We start from the raw sequence: 26440 nt of genomic DNA, 5'->3' as shown, positions 1-26440 counted from the left end.
TGGCAAAGGCTCAGTAGGAAATAAGATGGACAAAAGCAAAGTAGAAGACAGCGCTGTCAAGGTTATGCCTGGTCTCCTTACATGCTTGATAGGATAGATGGTAGTACTAGGTGGGGCAGCAGAGTCTTCTAAATCCAGTATTAAGGATGAGTATCCTTTTTCCTTTGTTCTTTTTTCCCAACCTAGCAGATACCAAAATGTAGGGGGGGGGCAGAATGTATATGTTAGGTAATTTTGATAGATCCTATTTCAGAGTAAATTTGCTTTTATTACTGCTACAGTTCTTTGAGGATAATAATGATGTCTGTTGGTGAAAAGGTAGAGGCAGGTGCTTGAAAGAAATAAATACGTAGGAAGTAGGTAAAAGTGGAAAAGTCGCTTCAGATCTTACGTGGTGTATGTAGCTGTGTGAGAGAATGAGAGCACAGTTAACAGGAGCTAGGAGGAGGGTTGGGGCATTTTCTCTTTGCCCTTTGTGTTCTCTGGGGTTAGCACAGTGCCTCGCTTACAGTTAATGTTCAAAAAATACATGCTGAATGAGTAATAGCCAGTGTTTGCTATTAATATTTTGTTTAAATGATTCTCCAGACTGAATTGTTTGAGGTGAAATTCTTGTTTATAATCTGAGTCCCGTAAATATTGTTATGTAAAATCAGAAGTGATTATGGAATGATAGAATCAAGAATATTTTAATGAGTAAGAAATTTAATGAGTAAGAAAGGAGAAAAGAGATGGGAAAGGAATCATGATGTCTACTATATATAGGAGTGAACATTTGCAGGGTTCAGTGCTTGATGCTTGCTGTGTCTCTACCACAGTAACCCTGAGTGGGAGCCCAGTTTTGAGATGAAGAAGCTCAGCAAAGTTGATTGCCTTGCCCAAGGCCATCTGGCTAGGAAATGATAGAGCTGGAATTCATACTGAAAGCTGTCAGATTCCAAAACCTGTACTCTCACTGTGTTGACGACAAAAAGGGAAAAGAAAGCTGTGTTATCTCCAGAATGGAAAACTGTGAGCTGGGCAACCTTGTTTCTTATTTTTGTTGTTGCTGGGTTTTTTTTTTGTTTGTTTGTTTTATTGTCTTTATATTTTCACTTTCTTGTCTAAGAAATACCTAGCCTGAGTGAAGAGCTAGATAGAAATTCAGTAGTGAGACTGCTGGTGGGTGTGGAGTGAGCTGCCTTTTCCAGGTCCTCACCCCGCACAGGTGTCATCCTTAGGGACAGCTCAGCTGCTCTACAATGACCTTAGGTTTATGTCTTCTGCCTGTTTCTGCCCACTTCTGCCCCGTTGTATTTGAGGTTTGCCCTTTAGGACATGTCACTGCTAAACCACCCTCTAGCAACAGACAATTTACTTTCTCCTCTGTGCTGGTACTATGTGGCATCACTTAAAGAGTCTTAAAATGATACGCTTTTTGGTTAATTATATCAGGAACTTTCCACTAATAACACTATCAAACTGCTTTTGATCGCCCCCCTGTACTTGGAATGACATTTTATAGTTAGCACATAAATCTGTTCTGAGTAGTCCTGTGTTGAGCTTCAATATAGTAAAAGTCTGAGTTCTTTCATCTCAAGTCCTAGTTTCTGCAACTCCTTTTAATCTTTCACCTACTCATGGTTGACGAATATAATTATTCCAGAAGTTAGCAATGATGTTCCGGGTGGTGGCAGAGTCTACCTAACTATTTGATGTGGTTAGTATCAAGAAATTGTGATAAACCACAAGCAAAATTATGGAAATACAGTCAAAAACCTTTTCGTTTTATTGCTATAGGTATGGAAGATTTCCATAATTAGCTATTTTTCTATTCAAATGTTGTTTACCTTTTCTTAGAGTGTATTTTAACTCTGAGTTTTCATTTTAATGATAACAGTGGTAGAAAAAAAGTAACAGTAATAGGACAGAAAGGTTACCTGTAAATGACCCTCGTGACTTATAAAAGATTATATAAAGCAGTTTTTTTCGTTTTTCATGTTTTCCTCCTTTGTTAAATTGAATGACCTTCATAAAGCTAAGTGTTTCACCATTAATAAATCTCAAAAACTTAATGTTGAGAAGAAAAAGCAAGTTGCAGAATTAAGTACAGTATGACCCAATCTAAATAAAGTTTGGGACTGTGCAACACAATAACACATATTGTTGCATGAAGTAGTGATACGACGTCATGCCTGGGACTGATGAGCACTGAATTTATGGTAATAATCACCATTTAAAAGGTTGGGCCAGAAATGGGTTTGGGGATAGGTACAGAAGGCTTTAGCTATGTCTATAATGTTCTAGGTTTTTAGAATGTTGAGATTTATTAAAGCAGGGGGCAGGTAAATGTGTTCATTATATGCTTTATGATTCTCTCTATATTTGAAATATATCATAATCTAACAGAAGGTCTATTTATCCAATGTTAATAAAACTTAACAAATTTATAAGATGTAACAACACAAGCTTGCCCAAAAAGAAACCTAAGATACTGTTTCATGCTATGTCTAGCCAGATGTTTTTGTTTGCATGTTTGATTCCCTTGTGGAAGGCAAAGAATCCCTACAGGAAGTAATATCAAGTATTTTGCTTTGTAGCTGAAGGATTTGTAAGATGAAAGGTCCTTAAACATGAAATGAGATCTGTGTAAGCTCATGATTTAAATTGTTGTTTGAAAAATTGTTTGATCTACCCCCTCCAGGGGGAAAAACATAGTGATACAGTCTAGATACCATATGACAGTAGACTATTTTTTTTTCTTGGTGTCTAGATCACCATGGCGACTGGACAGAAGTTGATGAGAGCGATTCGAGTTTTTGAATTTGGTGGACCAGAAGTGCTGAAACTCCAGTCGGATATTGCAGTACCAATTCCAAAAGACCATCAGGTGGAAATAATTCCATAAAAATAGGCAATAATTACACTGAGTGTGAGTCTCCAGCACATCAGGCTCATGTTCAAAAAAAGCAGATTCACAATAATTCATAAACACAGTGGATTAGGACAGTTTATACTGATGCTATAAAGAGAACATAATTATAACTGTTAGTGAGATATATCCATGAAAAGGGAAAATAACTTGCTCTAAGAACATTTTCGAGGTTGAGGATCATCTATGAAGTGCAATAATTGAATTTTTCTGCATGGAGTCATAAGTAGTTTTGAACAAGTTATTCTATTACAAACTTTCATGATTTCTATTTTGTGCACAGTAGGAAAATAATTTTCTTCTGCATACATGCCTCCTATATATGATTTAAGAGAATTTAAATGAAGAGTTTAATCATTTCCGGTGACTTTAACAGTATACTTTCTCATTAAAAATTATGTATTTTTATTACTGCACCTTCCATGACTCCCAAGTCTCATTTCCTTAATGAACCTTGAAGCGTCTGAGAGTTTTTACAGTTTGGCCATAACCTAACTTTAGACATTCATATCTTATTGCTCCTTTTCAATAGACTGTGCTGTAACAAGCAGCATTGTCTGGTTTCCCCAAGAGCCGCTTTTATTCCTTCTGTCTTTGTACATACTATTCCTTCTACCTGAAACATCCTTTTCTCCCATTCTGAAAGAATATCTACTCTTCTTTTAGGGCCTAGCTCGGATACCACTTTCTTTGTAAGGCCTTCTCTTACTCTTACAGCAAAAGATATCATTACATATTAAATAAGGTAAAATTAGCTTCTGTGGTAGATGTAACCTCAAAATCTCAATGGCTCAACATTAGAAAATTATTTCTCATTCACTAAATTCCAAATTCTAAAATATCAGTGGGTAACTCTCAAAGAGTGATTTGTGGACCCAGCCTTCTTCCATCATGGGGCTCTGCCACCTTTAACACCTCTGTCTTCTGGGGTCACGTCTATGAAAGGGTGAAGGCACAGTGTGGATTGCCTAGAACATCTTTATGGCCCAGAAAGTGGCTCTGGTCACTTCTGTTCACATTCTGTTGGCTAAAACTCAATTATAATGCACCAAGAAATAATATTCTTCCTATGGACCCAGGAGGAGGAGGAATTGGGTTTGATGAGCACATAAAGGTTTGTGCCGCACATCCTTTCGAGTATTTCCACTACTATTTTCCCAAAATGTTTTTAATATAACATATTAATAAGCCTTTCTGTCTTATCTTTTTTATGTATATGTTGGTTTGCAAAACTGTAACAGGAGCCCATTGAAGGTGAGGTTTTCCCGTCCATTTTTATAATTCCCATAATCAGTAGAGTCGTAGCATTAACGCTGAATGAATACCTAAATGTTCTGCATGAATGAAAATACATTGTCATTGCAGGTTCTAATCAGAGTCCATGCATGTGGTATAAACCCAGTGGAAACATACATTCGTTCTGGTACTTACAGTAGAAAACCGCTCTTACCCTATACTCCTGGTTCCGACGTGGCTGGCATAGTAGAAGCTGTTGGAGATAATGTATCCACTTTCAAGGTATTACATTTTAAATTATTTCCATTTTAGTTTAATATTTTTCTTAAAATATTTTAACATAGCTTTAAAGTATGTCGTTAGTCTTTAAAAGGCCCCGTTACAGATTAAGGAGAGCATTTGCAGTGATGAGCACCGGGTGTTGTATGGAAGTGTTGAATCACTGTATTGTACACCTGAAACTCGTATTACACTATCTGTTAACTAACTGGAATTTAAATAAAAACTTCAAAAAAAATGAAAGGCCCCATTACACAATTTCTGCCACTTGGGGGACTCCTCTATTCAAAAAAGAGATTGGCTTTTATTTAGAGGTCTTCCTAGTTTCCATTGTTGGGGATAAGCGCTGGGTAAATTCTGTATCTTCACATTCTCACAGAATTCAGCTGTGATCCTTTTGATGTAGGAGAAATATGTAAGGACAGAAAATAGGCAAGGAAATTATACTATTTCCTCTCAATAATACACAAGCCAACATAATGTTTAATTCTTTCTATAAATATAGTTTCATAAGATAAAGGAAAGGCCAATTCTTTCGAATAATAAGTAAAAGATGAAAAGAATGCCAGGTCAACTATACATTTTTGGAGCTCTGACTCAGATCAAGGTGACTGAGTCAATGAAAATATTATGATCGGGGCTTTTGTTATTTATATACCAAAAGAAATCTAAATCATGGATAGTATATTCATGTTCTAGCATCTTTCCTCATAATTCCTTGACCTGCTCCACTTTGGCAGCACATTTGCCAAAATTGGACCGAGACAGAGAAGATTAACGTGGCCTCTGCACAGGAAGGCATTCTGATTCCTGTGGCTGTGCTCCCCTCAGCCCGTGGCGGTCTGGCTTCTGCCCTCATTGCTCCACTGAAACGCTTCTTGCTAATGTCGCTAATGGCCTCTCTATTGCCAGAGTTAATGGGCCCTTTTATGTCATTATCTCTCTTGACTTCTTGGTGACATTTGACACTGTCAGCCACTTAACTTTTTCTTAAAATTTTTTTTTTCCTTTCAGCTTCTATGACATCATTTTCTCCTGTCCTTTTCCCCACTTCCTCCTAGGCATTGTTTTTCAAACTGCTTTTTCTTGGGATGCTCCTCAAATTTCAGAATTGCCCAGTGTTCTCAATCTCATTTTACACCTCTGCTTTTGGTATTCTGTGCCTTCTTCAGGATGATCCCGTGGTTTCCATGATCACATGTGATATCTTTAGGTTAGAATTTTCCACTAAGCTGTGAACCTGTCCTGTCTAATAAGGTAGCCACTAGCCACATGTGAATTAAAATTCTGTCTAATAAGGTAGTCACTAGCCACATGTGAATTAAAATTCATATTAACTTGAAGTAAAATAAAGGAGTCAGTTCCTCAGTCACACCAGCGACATTTCAGATGCTTATAGCCCCTGTTTGTAATGGCTGCCCTACTGGACAGTGCTGATACAGAACGTTTACATCTTCACAGAAAGTTGTGTGGGAGATGTGGGAGATGGGACCCACGCCACCAGCCCTTGGTAACCTCATACACAGTGTGTCTAAAACAGAGCTTACCTTTTGTCGTATCAGATATGCTCTGCTCTTGTGCGACTCTGTTGGTCACATCGGTGGTTTCACTCCCCGTCACTCAGCTTTCCCGCATGAGGATGGTTTTCTTTCATGTCCTTCTGTGCCCACTGCCTGGAGTTCAGGTTATGCTGCCTAGTCTCTTACCTGGGTATCTGTAACGGATACCTAACTGACCACCTGCCCTCCTTCCTCCACGAATCTATCGCTGCTCCATAAGGGATGTGTTCTGAAATGTGATCGATTGTTGTATGGTTTAATTCTTAGGTCAGTTCCTCACAGATTTCAGAGTATTGCTGAGAATTCTTATGTTGTGATAGAAGACTCTTTCCTGCTCTTTCCCACTGTCCTTCTATTCCCATCTCCATTCCTTCTCACCCTGTACTTTATTTTTTAGTAAAGCTGTTCTTTCCTGCATACCCCATGCTCTTCCTTCTCTGTCTTTGTTCATTTTGGTTCTTCTGCCTGGCAGAATTAAACTGAAACTTACAAACATAGGTGCAGGGGCTTTTACCCTCCAGCTTTAGTTCCTTTTCATTGTATCTCTGAAACTATTACCTTCCATGCATTAGACCACTTACTCACTGGGTACAAGTGCTAGCGGTTTCTCAGCATTTATTCCTGCCACTGTTTCTTTGTTTACTTTGTTTCCTTCACTTGTAATAACATTTTTCCATTTCATTTTTCAAAATCTCGTCCAGTTCCTCAAGACCTTTCTTAAATCTTAGCTTCTCAATGAACCTATTTTTGATTCTTTAACTTAGAAGTAATTCCTTTCTTTTCCTGGGACTTAATCTTTTTTTTTTTTAAGATTTTATTTATTTATTTGACAGACAGAAATCAGAAGTAGGCAGAGAGGCAGGCAGAGAGAGAGAGGGAAACAGGCTTCCTGCTGAGCAGAGAGCCCGATGTGGGGCTCCATCCCAGGACCCTGAGATCATGACCTGAGCGAAAGGCAGAGGCTTAACCCACTGAGCCACCCAGGCACCCCCTGGGACTTAATCTTTGATGGTTTATCATGTTTTCTTGCATTGTAGTTATTCCTATCCTTTCCTTTTTTTATCTTCCTAGAGTTTAAGATGCTTCTGATGGTAGAAGTTGTTTTGTTATTAGTATCCATCACAGAACTCAAAGTCCTGCTTTCCATAGTGAATTCTTAGAATGTGTTTGAATTATATTGCAATCTGTGCAACAGCTTTTTAAGCTGTAAAAACAAGATTAATCTTTTCACAGTCATATTTGACCATTTGCAAGTGGCACTGTAAGCAGTGACACTTGTCTGACTGCTGGATGGCTTTTGAATCTTTTCTTTTTCTATCCCACTGCAGAGGGCTATTACTTTTTTAGATCTTTTTTTCTTTTTTTTTTTTACAGGACAAATTTAAGTACCGTGAAAGTTATTGCCTTAATGTTTTGCTTATTCCAAGGAATATTTACATTTTTTTCAAGAAAGGGGCATCCGGACAGGTGTTTATAGTAGCCAGTCTGATTTCCCTAGCATGCAGGTCATTTTGGGCAGGCTCTAAGGCTTCCGTTGTGCCTTACCTCACCCTCAGTTATGCATCTGCTTTCCAATAGCAAGGACCCAGCAGAGTTTGCTGAGAGTTTACTGTGTTTCTGGTGCTGTAATAAGTGAAGAAGCCTGTCCTGGCTCATCTTGCTGTCAGGATCCAGGCATAGTTTCCTGCCCTTGGTGTATGCATAAAAAATGAGGGAAGGAATGCAGGGGTGAAGAAACCTGGGGGAAGGATTTAGAACAGGTATTTGGTGTGTGGAAGAAACCTTATATCTTATTTATTTCTTCCTAGTATTTCAGGAAAAAAAAAATAGTTGTATTAACTGCCATTTACTAACTGCTTAATCTGAGCAAATTATTGAACTTCTTTGTCCCTAGATTTCTTCATTTGTGTAGTGGAATTAATCTAAAGTTGTGATAAGAAAAGTACTTACCTCATAGGCTATTGAGATGATCAAATTAGACAATACTCATTAGACTCCTAATACAGTGTTTTGCACAGTAAGGTCTCTTGGTAAAGATTAGTTGTCTTCTGATTATACCATTCTGGAGGTTTTCTTTCCTTTCCTTTTTTACTTTCTCCTACTATCCTTAAGTTTTCTTCCTGGTTTCTATTAATAAAACATTTAAGAATGTCCGGTATGCTGCAGATATTTTTATGAGACCTTAAGATGGAGAAAACAATACATAAATACTCATTCATTGTTATAAAAGTTGCATTAGAAGGGATTATACCCATCTGACATCATTTTTAGTCCCTACTGCATTTATCAATTTCTTGCTTTCCCCAGAAAGGTGACAGGGTTTTCACTACTAGCACCATCTCAGGGGGCTATGCTGAGTATGCTCTTGCAGCCGATCACACCGTTTACACGCTACCAGGAAAACTGGACTTGAAGCAAGGAGCTGCCATTGGTATTCCCTATTTTACTGCTTATCGAGCCCTGCTCCACAGGTAATGACACACACGGTTGGTCATATAGCCAGTATTGCCTGCCTTCCTACCACGCATCCATGTCTCTCATATTTGGTTACTGTTTAGTTACCATTAAGCATTTATGGACTGGAAACTGTGCTAATTTGGGAGATTATTCTAATCACTGGGGATACAAAGAAGAGCAAAACGCTGTCATTGTCTTTAAGATGCTGACAGTCTAGTTAGAGAGACAGACATGAGAGTAATAATATTGATGTATAATGTGGAAAGTACGGTAGTGTAGATGTGCATAGGGATTTATGGGATCATAAGGGATGTAACAGTGGTGATGAGATAGGGCTTCCTGCCAAGATGTGAGGCTTGGATTATTTTAAAGTCATGGTTCAAAAATCTTGTTATCCAGCCCTAGAAACTAATTGCTGCAATTTAAAAATACCACGTAGGGCCCTTCCCTAGACCCACTGGTCAGTTTCCACGGCTGGGATCTGAGAATTTATATATATATATTTTTAAAGATTTGATCTTTAAGTAATCTCTATACCCAACATGGGGTGTGAACTCACAACCCAAAGATCAAGAGTCACATGCTCCACCAACTGAGCTAGCCAGGCACCCTTCTGAAAATCTGTACTTTAATCAGGGAGTTTTCTTGGGAAAGAATACCTGGTGGTGGTGGGGGGGGCTAGGCAGAGGAAATTCTGGACAATGGGAAAAGCCTGCTGTCGGTGGGGAATATCATGATATTTAAGGAGAGCTATAGCAATTTGATTTTGTTGGATAGAATATTTCAAGGCAAAGAGTGGTGTTGCATTAGGTTGGAATATAGTAATCTTTTAATAAATATTAGCTGTCACATGAAATAGGTAGGTTTCAGATTGTAAAAAGCAAGATGATAGAGCTCACACACTGTTCTGTAAGGGATTGGGGTCATGAAATGTTTTATTCAGGAGAATGATACTGTTATATGAGTATTTTATTAAGATTACCTATGAGCTATGTGAAGGATGGATTCAATGACAGGAATGGAGAAAGAGATTGGAGGGTCTTACACGAGTGTCCTTTAGGCAAAATACTTAAGGGCCAGAGGAAGGGCCATGGTAGAAAAGGTGTAAGGGAAAGGACAGCTATTAGAGGGTAAAATCAGTTGTGTTTGGTGACTGTTTGCTGTGGAGAATGAGAGAGAAGATGAACTTCGATACTTCTAGCTCTTTAGGTTGGATAATGTTGAACTATGACAATGAAAAGAAGGAAAAAGTTTCAGAGGGAAGCTTGGTCCAGTTTTGGAGTTGAAACCAAGATAGGTATTATGATGGAGAAGATCAGAAACCTGTTGGGTGAAATTATCTGATGCCTAGAGACTAAAGATGTCAACATGGGGCTCTCAGCCGGTGGGTGGGAGTTGACAAGATGAAAATGACTGAAATCCTTCAGGGAGTGAAGAACAGTGGAGTGAGAATAGAAAGAGAACATCAGCATGTAGGAGTATAGTCAGAGGTAGGGGAAAGAGACCTAAGAGACGAAAAGAAGTGTTTGCCAAGGCCAAGGTTGTCTAGAGGACATGGTGTCTATAATAAATACCTGTTAAGTTCATGTTCTTTGAAGACAGGAAGACTTGGGTTACAGTACTGTCTTCTACTAGCAGCCATATGACTGTGGTCCAGTTACTTTCCTGTCTCAGCCGTAGTTTACTGGTTTGAAAAACGTGAATACTAGTAACACCTCCTTCCTAGGGGTGTGGTGAGAATTCAGTGAGGTCATACCTGTTAAGCTCAGTACAGATCCCAGTGCGGAGTAAATATTCCTTCAGTGTTGATAGTGTTAGGGGCAGTATTTGATGTCACTACCAAGAAGGAAAGTTAGCTGTCAAATGCAAGAGTGAGGTGTGTTTGGAAAAAAGAGCAGTTGGGCTTAGCAATTCAGAGGTGATTGGTGACTTGAGTCAGGTCACTTTCAGTAGAGTGGTGAGACAGAAGTTTGAGTGGGCTGAGGAGGGAGGTGGAATTGGGTTCCTCAAATGGAGGTAGTTAGGGAGGAGGAAGTAGAAGAGTACTTGGGAATTTGTGGGGACAAAAGTATAGACGGGAGTTGAATATGTCTATAGCTGAGGAAAGATCTAGAAGAGGGAGCAATGGAAGGTTTGGAAGAGAGGGTGGAGTGGCAGGTGGTGGGATGGAAAGACGTAGAACACGTGGAGAGATTGGCTTCAGACATCAAAAGGACAGCTCTTCTGCTAAACCTAGAAGCGGTAAAGATGGTATAACTATGGAAAAGTTTGTGGCTAGGAAGAGGTGGAGTGTTGAAGGAACTCATAAGAGATTGCCTCACTTTTCATCATGAAATCGGAGGCAAAGTGATCTTTTGACAATCAGGATGGAAGTGGCACCAAAATGCATGATCATGTGATTTTATTATTTTTTTAAATATAGTACATCACCATTTGGATAGATTATCAAGGAAGTTAGATTTTAACATTAATCCAGGGCTGGAGTATCAGTGGCATCATGCAGTAGCGTGAAGGAGGTGAGAGCACAGGAGATGAAGAGAGAGGAGTTGGGTTGAACTACCATGAGGTCCTGGCTGGCTAGTGCAGGAAACAGGACCAGGAGGAACTAGTGGGCAGAAATTGAGCAATCAGGAGACAGCAATCTCTGGGAAGTTGAAGAAAAGATGTTAAAAGAATATAGGTTTACAGAATTAGGAGATTACTATCGTAGCACTAGTTGTTAGAGTCTGATATATTTCTTCAATAGAGTGGTTGAGGGCGGTTACCAGCTTCTACCTTGGGAGAGAATTCAGGGGAGAATTCAGGAATTGTGATTTAAGGTTTTCTTCCCAGAGAATGTTGAAATCTGTTAGATTAGGGCTGACTTTGGGGTGGAAGAGAAAGCCTACGTGCCAGGTGCTAATCTTCAGTGACTGGGAGGGAGCATGGAACAGAAGCATGGAAGGCCAGGCCAAAGCTCATGCCCCTGCTGTGAGTCCCTGGGGGAGACGATATATTTGTCAGGATTCTCCAGAGGAGCAGAACAACAGAACATGTACGTACAGATTACATACATATATACAGAGAGAGAGAGAGAGAGATTGATTTGTGGAGGCTTGGTGAATTTAAAGTCTGATAGGGTAAACTGGCAGGCTGGAGACTCAGGAAAGAGCTGCAGTTCAAGTTCAAAGGCAATCTACCAGCAGAAGCCCTTCCTGCTCCAGAAGTTAGTTTTTGTTATCTTAAGGTCTTCAACTGATTGGATGAGGCCCTACAGAGACATTCAGAATCATGTTTAACCAAATTCTGGCCCCAGGCCCAGCCAAGTTGACACATAAAATTAACCATCACAATGACTCTGTGCAAGGATAGAAGGATTCTAGCAGTGGGATTTGGGAGAGGGTTAGCTTGCTTTTTCACCACCCTCCCCAGGTCCAATGGTTTAGGAGGATGTACTCTTAGTGTTTGAGAGGTTGTTTGTAAGATGCTTAAAGGAGCCGTTATTGGGAAAAGTATTTCATATCCCACAGTATGGTATTGGTAATCCTACTCCCTTACATTTATATTTTACTTTTTGAAATGTCAAAGTGTTTTGGTAATAGTTATCTTAGTGTATCATTTCAGACTCACTGCCCTCTGTCCCCTTATTTCTAAACAAGAGAACTGTAAGAAGTTTCATTTACTGCTCATAATTGCCGTTTGCCAGCTGTTGGTACACAGCCTTGAGCATGACTCGGGGTCATTGTGTTCTTAGTCCCAGACTGAATAGAATGTCTGTCCAGTGTGGCCACCCCCTATTTTTCTAGGAAGTAAGAGATTCTCCCTGAGAATCAGATCTGGATCACAGAACAGCTGCTGGATTGGGACATTGGCACTTGTCCATTCAGAGTAATAAAGCATCCCCTAACTGTCTTGCTGCGTGTGCCTTATTTTTTCGGTATAATGAACCGGAAGTGGAAAGAGTATGTCATTTCACTGAAGGATCTAGACATTTTTTGGTGAGACAAGATTGATCATATTTCTTACTGTCGTACCACTGCAGATCCAGCATTGCTCTCTGAAACCTGGGCTTAGAGGCTGTGTGACCTGATGTTCAAAGGCATGGAGAAGAAAAAATGGTTTCTTAAATCATCTAACTTCTGTATTTCCTTGGGCATTACCCTGGGTCACAGTATCAAGACTGTGCTTATCATAATCCTCTTTTGAGACACTTTCTGTGGGAATGAATGAGAGACTCCAGGTCCTCTAGGTTTAGCTCTTTCACTTCACGTACCTCCAAAGAGTGTAGCCTCCCAGAGGGAAGATAGCACCGGATGTGCTACCAGCATCCAGCACTGTGCCTGGAACATAATAGGTTCCCATTAAATGTTTGTTGAATGAACAAATGAATTTCATGTTTTCCTTTGTCTGTGACTGAAGAACCCTCATTTGATACTGTGAAGATTGGAGAATATTTTGGGCTGTAGAACAGAATGACTTTCTTGTTTGGGGAAGTGTTAGCTGAACTGAGGGTAGAATTTCCTTAAGAATGACAAACACCTGAGCTTCATTATCTTCAAAGTGAGGTGATAAACCCTTGTCTTGTTTTGCAGTGCCCGTGTGAAAGCTGGAGAAAGTGTTCTGGTTCATGGGGCTAGTGGAGGAGTAAGTATTTGTTTATTTTTAAGTTTATGTTTAAAGGAGCTTATGTGTGTAGGTTTCACATTATATTTCTTTTCAGTCATTTTTAAAAGTCAAGTTAATAAATATAGTCAGTATTTGTAGTCAATAAAGAGATTCCGCTCTGTAGTAAAGCTTCTTAAAATGCTGTCTTCTGAAGGTGATTCCTTTTCATTAGTTTAGTATTTCTCGGTTAAAACATTTAACAGATCACCCCAGTAAAAATGTCTGTGTTAGGTTTTCCATCAGTGTCGGGTGCGGACCAAAATAAACTAGCTTTGTTTTTGCCTTCAAGTAGCATATGTTATAAGAGTATTTATTTAGAATTTTAAATAGTTGTTTAAAGTTAATATTAATTCCATATTCCCTTAGATAAGGAAACTAAGGCTCATTAAAGCTTTACCTATGTTGCCCCAGACAGCACGGCAAAGCCACATGGTGAATTCTCAGACCCTTCTATCTCCCTTCCACTGGTCGCCTGCTGTGCTTTGATGACATTCATGGAATGCACGCTGTACAGCTGTGTCCTTAACACCACAACCCATGGCTTAAAATGCTAATGTGGGTGGGGGAGGGGACCGAGAACTTTAAAATAAGCTCTTTAGTGAAATAACCCAACACAGGGCTGTCAGAAGCTTCTTCAAGAAACCAGCTGTCAATCTGCCTCTGAGGAGCTTAGAGGAAAAAGTTAGAGCTCTGAGGTTGGAATTTAACAAGAAATCCGCATGACCTCTATCCTGCATGTAGAGGTTTTGGACATTTTGGAGATGAGATTTCACGTTTTTTTTTAAAATACAGGGCCTGGGGTTGGATGGCTCACCTTGAGGAAGCTGGTTAACCCTTTCAGAGCATCGTGTATTCCTCAGAGTAGTTGAAAGGAGTAGCCTGTTAAATGACACATTGTTCCAGGAATAATGAATGGCATCCTGAAAATGTGAAATTACCTCTAAAGGTGGCCAGGTAGTACAGAGCATTCAGCCTATTGTGTTTCTGTTACTTTAAATAGATGAAGCACAAGGTTCCACACTTAGCCTCCTGTCTACCTCAGATCCGTTCTGAAGGATTTCACAGATCAGAGTATTTACTAAAAAGACTAAGATTGTCTTTTGGGGACTTGAGAAAATATGACAGATATACCTTGTCAAAAATTCCCATTGCTTAGCTTCACCGAAGAGTCTATTTTTGGGTTAAATTAAATTTAACCCAAAATAACTAAAGGATCTGTCATACTTGCATTTATTTAAATTGCTTTGGCTTTTAGAGAAGTAACCTGGTGCTCTATATAAAAAGGAGAGGTTTCATAGGAAGAGGAGAGAAGAATTTAAAGAAAATCTTTTTGTTCCCTTTACCCTTGTGTAAAAAGGCCAATCACTTCACCATGGTTTTAAAAAAAAAAAAAAAAAAAAATTAAGGCAAAATCCACACTGTTCTCTGAGCTGGCTGAGTTTGTTAAATCCTTGGCTAGCAGGGATAGGCTGGCGGCCTGGTGTGAGAAGCACGTCTGATCCTCCCTGCCCTACCAGAGGGAAATAGTACTGGGTTTTGTCTTGCTTCTCTTTGTACTTTCTGTCCTCATTTAATTCAAATTCCTCTGGGATTATGTTGTGTATTTAAAATGGTGTGGCATTGATGAACACAGCTGTTATCCAGATACGTTGGTAGGGAGTGCCCTATTTTAGTGTCAGCAAAGTAAATAGAAGAAAAATAGTTGACACATAATGGTACATAATCTGTTGAAGTACTGTTGCTGGTATAATTGTTGACAAGAAGAGCATAAACAGTACCTTCAGAACAGCTCTTAAATGCCTCTTTAGAGCAGAAGGACATATATTTACATTAAATCTTTAGTTCAGATATAGTTTTATTAGAGGCCTGTGTTTTTTTTTTTTAATTTAAAGTAGCAAAAATTAATAGTGCTAACTCCATACTATATTATATTTCATGGAATTGGATGTCTCTCTGACTCATGAGACCGTGAGTCCCAGGCGTTTGTTTGTTTGTTTTGGTTAAATCAAACAGATCCCTGCCAAAACCCAACTGAGTTCAGACTCTACACTCCCATATGCCATATAATCTTTACAGTCTATTTCAGGCCTGGGAGTCTGTGATTCTGTTACAGTTTTAATCAGTTTCTATCATCATTTTTCATCTTAATTCTTTTCTGTCATGCCCAATCTGTAATGGTTTTACCTTCCTCTGAATCACTGGTTATCACTGAGGGGCGGTTTGGCATCATCCCATCTCCCCCTTGAACATTTGGGGCAGTGTCTGGGGACATTTTTGGTTGTCACTGGGTGGAGGGGCTGTGGTGTCTAGTGGATAGAAACCAGACATGCTGCTAAACATCCTTCAAAGCATTGGCTAGCCTCTGCAACACAGAATTGTCCAGCCCCAAATGTCAGTAGTGCTAGGTTTGAGAAGCCCTGCTGTAAATGTGTGTGACACTTACCTGTATTATTCATGTGGCCTGTAACCATAGGTTTCCTATTCCTGCAATTTAAAAAAAAAACAAAAAATAAAAAACTGCTTTTGTCTATATTCCTTATATGCTTTTATTTCTCCTTTATCCTAAGCACATTTATATAGTGATCTAGTGATTTCATGCAGTCCATGGCTTTAAATACCATCTATAAGTGATGAATCTCAAATTTAAATTTCCAACTCTGGATGCTCCCAAGTCCACATGCATATTCAGCTAATTATTGCATATCCTCAGTTAAGTGAGCAAATACAGCTCAGCATTTGCAAAGTGAATGCATGCTCCTCTGGCCACATCTTGCACTGCCTCCCATGTGCCCTACCCTCAAGCCACGTTGACCCTCTTTCTGTCCAGGCTCATTCCCATGTCACCAGGTGAGCCAGGACCATTCTGCCTACAACATTCTCCACCAGGCTTTCCAGATCTTCACACGGCTTGTCCCTCACTTGACTCAGGTCTCATCTCTTCAGAGTTGCCTTTCTTGGTGACCTCACTAGTCTCTCTGCCTATCTCCAATAGGCTAGGTTTTTTTTCATAGCACTTTTTTGTAGCTAAATTTATTTTATTCATTAATTTGTGTGTTTGTTATTTTCCCCCTTTCTCAGAATGTAAGTTTCTTGCATGAAGTAGTGTGTGTAGCATATAGTAAACAATAAATGGTCATCATATGGATGAATGAATTAATTTGCTCGTATACCTATCTCTTCTACTTAAATGTCACATTTGTCATTTAGCATTTTATATGTACTGTTAAAGTATGAAGTCAGTGAGCAAGTTTTGAATGTCTTTAAACCCCTTACCTTTTGCACAAAGTCGGTGCTGAGCAAGCATTTTGATACAGTGGTTAAAAACTCAAGCTCTGCAGACTGAATTGGTCCAGCTCTGTGATTTGTCCATGTTCCCATCTCTGACCTGGTCAGGTTACTTATATTTTATGAGCTTTAGTTTTCTCATCTGTGGAATACGGACAATAATAATATCTAGCTCCCAGGCTTATTGTGAGGATAAAATAAAGCAATGGGTAAGGATAAAATAAAGCATTGTGTGGTACCTGACACATTATAAATACTCAGTAAAAGTTAGTTATTTTTCTTCTTCTTTCTTCATATCTTATCATAGACTCGGAATTCTTTAAGGATAGGGGAGGACCTAGAAGAACCTTAAGTTTATTACATATATTTGATAAATATTTGTAGGGATGCCAAGAATCCAAAACTAGGTGTTTATATTTTGTTTTTCAGGTTGGACTAGCAGCATGCCAAATTGCCAGAGCTTACGGCTTAAAGGTTTTGGGCACAGCTGGTACTGAGGAAGGACAAAACATTGTTTTGCAAAATGGAGCCCATGAAGTGTTCAATCACAGAGAACCTAATTATATTGATAAAATTAAGGTAAAATAATTCTACAGTTTTATAAAGGTAGATTTTATTTCTTAGGAGACTTACTTTTTTTTGTGAGCTCTTTTCTAAATAGCTACTCTTAAAGTTGTTTGCTGTTTTTTTAATGCCTATGTGTGTTTCACAGTTTTAGTAAACTAAAAAGCAGAGATGTCTAATTTTCAAACCTTTACTCTCATCTGTCTTGTTTATGTTTATCAAATAAAACCTACCCTTTCCAGAGTCTTATAGCTATCAAAATTGGTACTCTTTAATGCAGTCACATTTTAAGTAAAGTCACAGCTTTGTATTTGGAGCCCTGAGGTGTTCTTTTCTTTTTTTAGATTTTTTTATTTTGTTTTGTTTTAATCATTTAAATTCAATTACCATATAGTGTATTATTGGTTTCAGAGGTACAAGTCTGTGATTCATTAGTCTTGTATAACACCCAGGGCTCAGTACACACGTGCCCTCCTTAATGTCCATCCTCTATACCTCACCCTCCAGCAACCCTCAGTTTGTTTCCTATGTTTAGGAGTCTCTTCTGGTTTGTCTCCCTCTCTGGTTTTGTCTTGTTTCATTTTTTTCCTTTCTTCCGCTATGATCCTGTGTTTTGTTTCTTAAATTCTACATATGAGTGAGATCATCTGATCATTGCCTTTCTCTGACTGACTTATTTCGCTGGGCGTAATATCCTCTAGCTCCATCCACATTGTTGCAAATAGCAAGATTGCATTTCTGATGGCTGAGTAATATTCCATTCTAGATATATACCACCTCTTCTTTATCCACTCATCTGTAAATGTATTTATTTTAGAGAGAGAGTGAGTGTGGCAGAGGGAGGCAGAGGGAAGGAGCAGAGGGAGAGGGACAGAGATACTCAAGCAGACTCTATGCTGAGCGTGGAGCTGGGGATGTGGCTCTATCTCATAACTCTGAGATCATGACCTAAGCTGAAACCCAAGAGTCAGACTGCACCACCCAGGTGCTCCCCCTCTTTTTTTTTTATTTGTAGTTACTGTGAAATGATCAGTACAATAAGTTCATCAACATCCAACACCATACATAGTTACAAAAGTTTTTTTCTTCTAAGAACTTTTAAGATCTACTCTTTGCAACTTTTAGATCTGTGATACAGTCTTATTAACTATGGTCACCAGGCTATACTTTACATCCCCATGACTTTTTTTTTTTTTTAAACTGGAAGTTTCTACCTTTTGACCATATTCACCATTTCACCCACTTCCAATCCCCTGCCTCTGGCAACCACGAGATTTTCCCAACCTAATTTCTGTTGGTATAATTTTTCAATGGAGGGTGAGGTACCTAGAGATTACAAACTGGCTCTGTGTAGCCTAGGGAATAAAGTTGATTTTTTAATTGGATGCCAAGGAGGAATGAATAATCATTTCCCTCATCCAGAGCAGGGAATTAGGCTTTAGTTAGTCATTGCATATAGTCCATTGTTAGAGCAGAACTAAAGCAGATTCTGAAGTTCTCTGTTTGCATTGTAGTAGCAATTTACTAAACACTGATTACTTTGCTAAACCTCAAATTACTTGCTTATGTTGAGACTTAAAATTTTCCAGGTACTGATTACTGTGTAACCTCAGCCATTACAAATGGAGGAAAATACGAGGGAGAGTGTATTTATTAGCACTAAATCATCTTGCCAAAAAACTGAGTAAAGCTACTCCTTTGTGTATGTCTAGGAAACCTAGAATTAATTGAGTATTCACTCCTGATACCATCATCTAAGAGTATTTACAAAGATGAAAAATGGCCAGTTATTTTACGAATATGTTTTTGTTTTGAAGACATATAACTTTAAGACCCTGAAGTCTTATGGCTTCTTTCTCTTCTACTAGGTCCTTCTGCTTAAGTCTCTCTCATTCTCCAGATCACTCCCTTATCCTTTTACCACACCCTTCACCCCCTCTACCACCAACACTTCTTGAAAAAGCAGTGAGTACTTATCTTTTTACTTCCTTACCTCCCATCACCTTCCACTGCATTTTGCTTGTCAGAGGTCACTGGTGAGCTCCTAATTACCCTTCTGCGGCTTTTGACTTGGCCTCATCCTGTGTGATTTTTTTGGGCAGCAGCTGACCCTGACCACATCTCCTGGAAGGTGGTTCTCTTCTTACTTCCCTGACTTCATTTGCAGTCCCCTTCCTCCTCATAATACTTAAATGTTGCTGTTCCTTAGCTTTTCCCCTTGGTCTTGTGTCTTCCGTGGTGTGAGACCTTCCCCTGATCAGTCTCCTCTATACTATATATCTATATATCCCTGGCTTTGTTTGTGCCCACATCCTGCGGATTTCCAGCACTGTTTCTGGCCGGCATTCCCTTCCTTCATGCCATCAGGATGTGGCCACTGGTCTCCTCATCTGAGACAGACCCACATTTCATTTTTTATTCCTATCTTTTTTTTTTTTTTTAAAGATTTTATTTATTTGACAGAGAGATACCACGAGTAGGCAGAGAGGCAGGCAGAGAGAGAGAGAGAGAGGAGGAAGCAGGCTCCCTGCGGAGCAGAGAGCCCAATGCAGGACTCGATCCCAGAACCCTGAGATCATGACCTGAGCTGAAGGCAGAGGCTTAACCCACTGAGCCACCCAGGTGCCTCTATTCCTATCTTTTAATCACTGTTCTCCTTCCTACCTGTTAGGTCAGTCACCTCCGTCTGTCAGTTTCCACTCTGACATGCCTTTCAAATATGTCTTCCTCTTCGTTCTCGTCTCTGCTGTGACTTAGTTTAGTCCTCATCCTCTCCAGCTTTGTCTGTCATTTATAAGTGACCTAGTAGCCCCTTCTGTCTTCACAGTTTCCTGAATTATTTGGTTCTCCTTTAAAAAAAAAGAAAAAAAAAAAAATCTCCAGAAATAACTAAAATGGAAGCTCCATGAGGGTAGGAATTTTTGTCTTTCTTGTTCCCTGCTGCACCTTCAGTGTCTAAAACAGTGTCTGGCACAAAAATGAATTAATGAACACCTGCCCCCACAAAGTCTACACCCTTTAACATGGCATTTGATGCATGTTCCCAGCCCATAGCAGTTGACAGTCACCTCTCTCTCTACCTCTTCCTCTCGCCCCCCCCGCCTTCCGAAACACATGCCCCAGCTCCACGGGGACACTTTCTAATCCTGACTTGGACTCTTAGGCCCTAGCTCTTCTGTTTTCTCTTTATTCTGCCTCAGGTGTAGTATCTGCTGGCTCCTCTTCCTTCCTTTTTGCTTAAGGAACTCCTGTTCATTCCTCAGGGCCTAGGACCGCATCTCTGTGGAACTTCCTCTGATCGTTACAGGTGACCAGACTTACAGCTTTCTTTTTCTCTATAACCTATCGTTTATTTCCATTGTCGCAGCACTTAGCTCATCCCATCACGGCCTTGACTGCAGTATGTTTCCATCTTTCTTCCTAGCTTTGTGTTGAGTTCTCTGTGTCCATCTTTGAATCCCCAGTACTTAACAATGCCTGGCACTGGTATTCTTTTTTTTTTTTTTTTTTTGGTTAAATAAAATTTGAGTATAAGGTATATATGTATAACTTATTTAAGAGAAGAGCCAGTTTTGGATGTTGCAAACCAACATCTCTGAAAACCCAAAAGAAAAGGAGTAGTATGGCAGGCTGATTATAAATCACTTGGGACAAAACTAAATGCACACAAAGAAAATACTGCAACACCAGATAGCCAATGATTTCCTTCTTTTGTCTTTTGTTTTTTAAAAAAAGTGGAAGCCTTTTTGGGATTTGATATTTGTTGTTTGCTTCTCTGTGAAAATACGTTTTGAGGGGCACCTGGGTGGCTCAATGGGTTAAGCCTCTGCCTTCAGCTCAGGTCGTGATCTCAGGGTCCTAGGATCAAGTCCTGCATCTGGGCTCTCTGCTCAGCAGGGGGCCTGCTTCCCTCTCTGTCTCTCTCTCTGCCTACTTGTGATCTCTCTCTGTCAAATAAATAAATAAAATCTTTAAAAAAAATACGTTTTGAAAATAGAAAATTTTCAATTGAGGAAAAGTATTGTATAGTCAAGTTGAGTCAAAGCACTTGAAATTTATTTAGTATAAATCTTTATCACTTTAGATGTTGTGACTGGTCCCTTGGAATTACATCAACACTATATAATTAGGTCATTTAAAAATTAGTGTTATTCGTCTTAAAAATGTAGCATTTTATGTCTTTTGAAACATATTTCTATAATATATGTGACTGTGATAACTTTTACAGTTTTTTTTTACTTGTCTCTCTTATCTTACTCTGCATTCTTATTTATTACAGAAATCTGTTGGTGAAAAAGGAATTGATGTGATCATTGAAATGTTAGCTAATGTAAATCTTAGTAATGATTTGAATCTTCTGTCATATGGAGGACGAGTAATAGTAAGTATTTTGTTTTTTTTTTACCACTTTGAGGCTTTACCATAATTCAGTACTATTTTTCAGTGATCCTTAACTATAGACAAGTTGTTTTTCTTACTAGGTTGTTGGCAGCAGAGGTCCTATTGAAATAAACCCACGGGACACCATGGCAAAGGAATCTAGTATAATTGGAGTTGCTCTGTATTCATCAACTAAGGTAGGAAAAGAAGTGACTCTGATTTTGATAACCTAAACATTGATACAGTTTGCCTACTCAAGCAGACTGACAGTTCCAGTAGATGTTGAACTTAGTTATCTGACTGGGTGGGTATGTTAGGGATTAGTCACTACAAGGTAACTGGGGTGGGGGTGGGGGGAGATGTAATTTATTTTCCAGGGCAAGACACTTTTGAGAGAGAAAGGAGATACTGTTAGTAATTACTTCAGGACAATAGGGTTTTTGTAAACTGACACTGCCTCAGGCAAATTGTACTTATGGTTAGTCTGTAGAAAACTTTTTTTGTAGTTCTGGACAAATGACAAAAGCCACATATTTGTAAGGAACTGTTTATGTTCTGACTCTTAGAATCTGAAAATTTTTAATCCTTCTGAGAATTAAGTCATGTGTTCTACAAAAAGACCTTTTTCTTTCATGTAGGAGGAATTTAGGCAATTTGCAGCAGCCCTTCAAGCTGGAATGGAAATTGGTTGGTTGAAACCTGTAATAGGTTCTCAGTATTCGCTGGAGAAGGTGGCCCAGGCTCACAAAAATATCATCCATAACAGTGGAACTAGTGGGAAAATGATTCTTCTCTTAGAATGACTAATTCTTTCATGTCTTCCTAATGTAGTTGGAGGGTTCCTGCCCCAGTTTTACTCACACTACCTTTGCTCTAATCAGCATTTGTTGGATTCAGTGAGTTTCTCATGTTAAAAAACAAGATTTATCTTTAGAGATGTGGTCATTGGAGTACAATTTATTTTACAGATCACAGTATTCTTTACGCCTCCCGCCTGCGTTGAATCAAGAAGTCATTATAGTAGGAAGTAGAATGTCAGTAGTCATTTGGCATTGGGTACATTACAGAAATGCCTGGTACTTGGTCATTAATTCTACACCTTTGACAAAAACAAGTTAATTCAAAATGAGGCTGTGTGGTTTCCAAGCCTACTTGTTCTTATGAAGGTTCTTTAGTATCTGGTTAGCTCAGAACTGTATCATATTCTGAAGATTTTCTGGACTAAATAAGACCCCTTTTCTAAACTTCTCTCATCTGGATCTGCAAGTCTCTTGCAAGGGCAAGATAATGTCTAGAGAAATTTGTTTTTTAACAAATAGTTTTCCAGTATTTCCCCAAATATTAGCACATCCACTGTGTTGATGGTTGATTGCTCATTATCCATATATTCTGGGAAGAGGACAGCCTTACTTTTGGTGTAGTAAGATAGGTAGGTATGTAGTCTCCTGACAGATACTTCTTGATTGATTTGATTTTCAAACTAGATTTAGAATTATCTGTGTAATGGGAGTCATATGTTTTTGTTTAAATTAGTAAACAAGTTTGACACATGAAGAGTGATCTGCTTTTGTCTTCATTACATGGTGACCTGCAGTAAATTCTGTAGAAAAAATAAAACCTGTGTTTATCTATTTGGTCTTGATATAGTACTTGCCTTACATCTCTTTTACATAATTCCTAATGGTTAATTTCTAACAGTGTTCTGTGCTGGAAGTCCTTATCGAAACTAGAAAAGGAATGATTTCTTAGATATCTTGACATCAATGTCATGTGCAAGGAAATGAAGTTTGTTAATTTTGTTCTTGCTTTTCACCATATGCACGTAGCCTCCTATATGCGTACAAATACACACGCACATACACACATATATGTATAAAGAGATTTATGGAATTTTCTCATAGTTATGGGGGCTGATAAGCCTAAATCCTTTGGGTGGGCTAGTAGGATTTCTAATTTGCAGTATTCTTTCTCTGGGAAATCTCAGTTTTCATTCTGAAGGCTTTCAACCCATTGAGTGAAGCCCACCTGCGTTATTGAGCATAATCTACCTAAAATCACCTGGTGACTCTTTGTTAACCCCTAAAAGAAACATGGCAATATTATGTTGATACATAAAACCAATCATCACAAGAAGGTGACACAGAGACACAGATGAGGGGCATTTAGTGTAGGTTGGGATTTCTAATTACATGTTTAATATTTTTGATGTATTTGTTAGCTGCCTCCATCCAGAGTAGCTTTGGCCCTGGAAGTACAAAATAACATGCAAGCTTCAGAAGACAGAAAAAGGGGGAGGGGGTGGGTGGTAACATTTTATAATGTCCTTAGCTTAGCTTTCCTGAGGCAAGGGGCTATGTGTGCCAAGGGGCTTCCATAATTCACAGTGTAAAGAGCATTTTTTCTGTGCAGGATAACATTCAAGAATAACCAAACCTGTCGGGTCACTTTGACCTGGCTCTGCCTGTCTCCTTACCTACATCTCGCAGACGGGAAAACACGTCAGCTCAAACCTTCATTATTTTTCCAACACTGCCATTTTTTAGTGTAGTGATTTTTAAAAAAAAAATACATCATTTGAAAATTGTCATAGGATGATTTTACTAATCCATAGGAAAATATGAGCTATTTAGGAATAGCACATATTTGGGGAATTTCCCACATCCAAGAAAAGAGCCCAAAAATGTTAGGAATTATAAAAAAGGATCTGGATTCACTGTGGTCTAGAGTCAGGCTGCCGGGTATTGGTGGGACAGCCCATGTATTCTCTTTAATGGTGAGTCTAAATCTCAAACCCACTGTGGGATACAAATGCTTGTCAAACATGTTAAACATGCCAGAGGTTGGCAGTCCCTGGTTATCCTTTCCCAGCTTCATGCAAAAATACCCACAAAGATTGTGACAGTACTACAAGCTAAAGAGGAAATCCTGTGCCAAAATCCAGTGGGGATTTGTATTAACTCCAGTGCCCATCATTTGATTCATTGATCAGATTAGCTGGAGAGAAGTTAAGAAGAAGCCCCAACTCAGTCACTAACTCAGGGCACAGAAGCTACACCATCTAGAAAATCAAGTCCCTGTTGCTAGCAGTGCTAGCCAGAACTGAATACTGCCCACCCGTGCAGTATTCCTCAGCCCCTTTCTTTCACCTGCATGATGGAAACTACAGATTTCCATTTTTGGTACAACTGCAGATTCAGGAGTGAGGGGCACTTTACACCCCTGGATATACAGTCACCACAAAGAAGTCTTAAAAATGGATGGAAGGTGGAGGATCCCTAGATTGTAGCAAATGCTGAGAGTGCATAACACTTGTTCAAAGAATATTTGGCTGTGGCAGTTAGCTTAGTGATTAAGCCTGTGAACAGGGAGGAGGCCCACGGACCTGTGGAAACAGGGTTGTTAAAACCATGGGTTATGGAGGCAGAAGACCTGGCTCTCCTACTGATCTGTCACAGAGTCCTGGGCAAATTGCCTCATCATCCAGAATTTCTGTTACCTCACACATAACATGGGAGTGATATCTATTACAGCATTTGTAGGAAGTAAGCAAGTTAAAGTCTGTGAGGTACTTAGTGCTCTGGTGTGTACAAAGGAGTGTTTAAACAATTACTTTCATTTTTATCAGCCATGAAGAAGGAATAAATTGAGTTAAAGAGAAGGAATGAAAAGGGAGCATCCTGAAATATGAAAAAAAATAAAAGGAAATTCCAAAAGCAAATTCCCATAGGAGGACAAATCCGCATAACTGACACTACTGAAAACTTTATAGGTCATATGGGTAAATTTGATCACTCTCAAAAAATTTGATCACTCAAAAAAAAAAAAAAAGATGAGAAAAAATTAAGGTATGGCAAACAAAAGAAAGAAAAAGGAAAATACAATTTTTGAATTCTATGTGGGCTACCCCAAAGAACACAGAAAAATGAAAGAAGCAATAATTAAAGAAAACTTTCCTGAACTAATGCAAAGAGCTACGTTTATTTACTGACAGTTTTTATTAGATCTATGCAAAATTAATGAAAACTACTGGTAATAAGACATAGCCTTTAAAATTTTTAAAAGTCACACATACAGATATTGAAAGGGAGCATACAGAAGAATCATATTTGCTGTTATATTATTCAAGACCTGGAGAAAGCAAGAGAACAAATGGAAAGACTACTAATGAGTTCAGAAAGGTAGCCAATTGCATAATAAATATATAAAGATTAATATAAACCTGTTAATCAGTTAGAAAATATAATGGAAAATGGTCTATTCACAATAGAAGTACTACTATTACCAATTTAAAAAACAGTGAAATATAAGTGACCAAATTTACAAAAAACATACAGGACCCTTAAAAAGAGAACTGTAAAACTCCTGGGGAGCACAACATAAGATAACAAAATAAAACATAACATAAGATTTCTTGGTTGGATTCATGTATAGATTTTTCCCTCATACTCTGAAAATTCAAAGTAATTCATACCAAAATTTCAATAGGACATTTTAGAAACTTGAAAAATGTTTCTAAAGCTTTTCTTTGGGGAGGTAGGGATGGGCAAGTAGCCAGACAATTCAGAAAGGGGAGGAAAAAAAAGTTTAGAATGAGTCTCAACAGACATGAAATTTTTTCCCCTAAGTTAGAGTTACTAAAATACTGGTCCAAGATCAGTGGAACAAAGGAGAGTCTAAAAATGTTTCTCACTTTTGGGGGTGACAAATACAGCTTTTTTTTTCTTTTAAGATTTTTTTTAAATTTATTTGTCAGACAGAGATCACAAGTAGGCAGGGAGGCAGGCAGAAAGAGATAGAGGGAAGGAGTCTCCCTGCTGAGCAGAGGGCCCCATGCGGGAGTCAATTCCAAGACCCTGAGATCATGACCTGGGCTGAAGGCAGCGGCCTAACCCACTGAGCCACCGAGGCACCCACAAATACAGCTTTTAAGTGGAGAAAAAAGTTACTTATTAAGAGACCTGGCTTCCATTTGAGAAAAAATAATAAGCTAGAATCTTACTTCACATGTAATATCAATAGACTTTGAGATGGTTCAAAATTTTAAATATAAATCAAATTATATAAAACAAAAACATGGTAGAACTTTTTTTTTTATAATCTTGAGAGGTGAACAGCCCCTTACAAC

General features: G+C 38.8%; 1 protein-coding gene across 2 annotated transcripts; it reads left to right on the top strand.

Moving 5' to 3' along the window:
• The first annotated feature begins 2752 nt into the window (after positions 1-2752).
• Positions 2753-22957, top strand: CRYZ (crystallin zeta). Of its 2 annotated transcripts, XM_032870120.1 has the most exons (8): positions 2753-2869; positions 4277-4429; positions 8293-8456; positions 13014-13065; positions 16801-16950; positions 21215-21316; positions 21417-21512; positions 21954-22957. In XM_032870120.1, exons 1-8 carry the CDS (start codon positions 2759-2761, stop codon positions 22116-22118), a joined length of 993 nt encoding a protein of 330 aa, XP_032726011.1. In that variant the 5' UTR covers positions 2753-2758; the 3' UTR covers positions 22119-22957. The 2 variants fall into 2 exon arrangements, with proteins under 2 accessions (XP_032726011.1, XP_032726012.1); XM_032870121.1 differs by lacking the exon at positions 4277-4429.
• The last annotated feature ends 3483 nt before the right edge of the window (positions 22958-26440 follow it).

The sequence above is a fragment of the Lontra canadensis genome, unplaced genomic scaffold (assembly GCF_010015895.1).
Source record: "Lontra canadensis isolate GAN:19392208 unplaced genomic scaffold, GSC_riverotter_1.0 scaffold40, whole genome shotgun sequence".
NCBI lineage: Eukaryota > Metazoa > Chordata > Mammalia > Carnivora > Mustelidae > Lontra > Lontra canadensis.
This window is presented reverse-complemented; position numbering and strand designations above follow the sequence as displayed.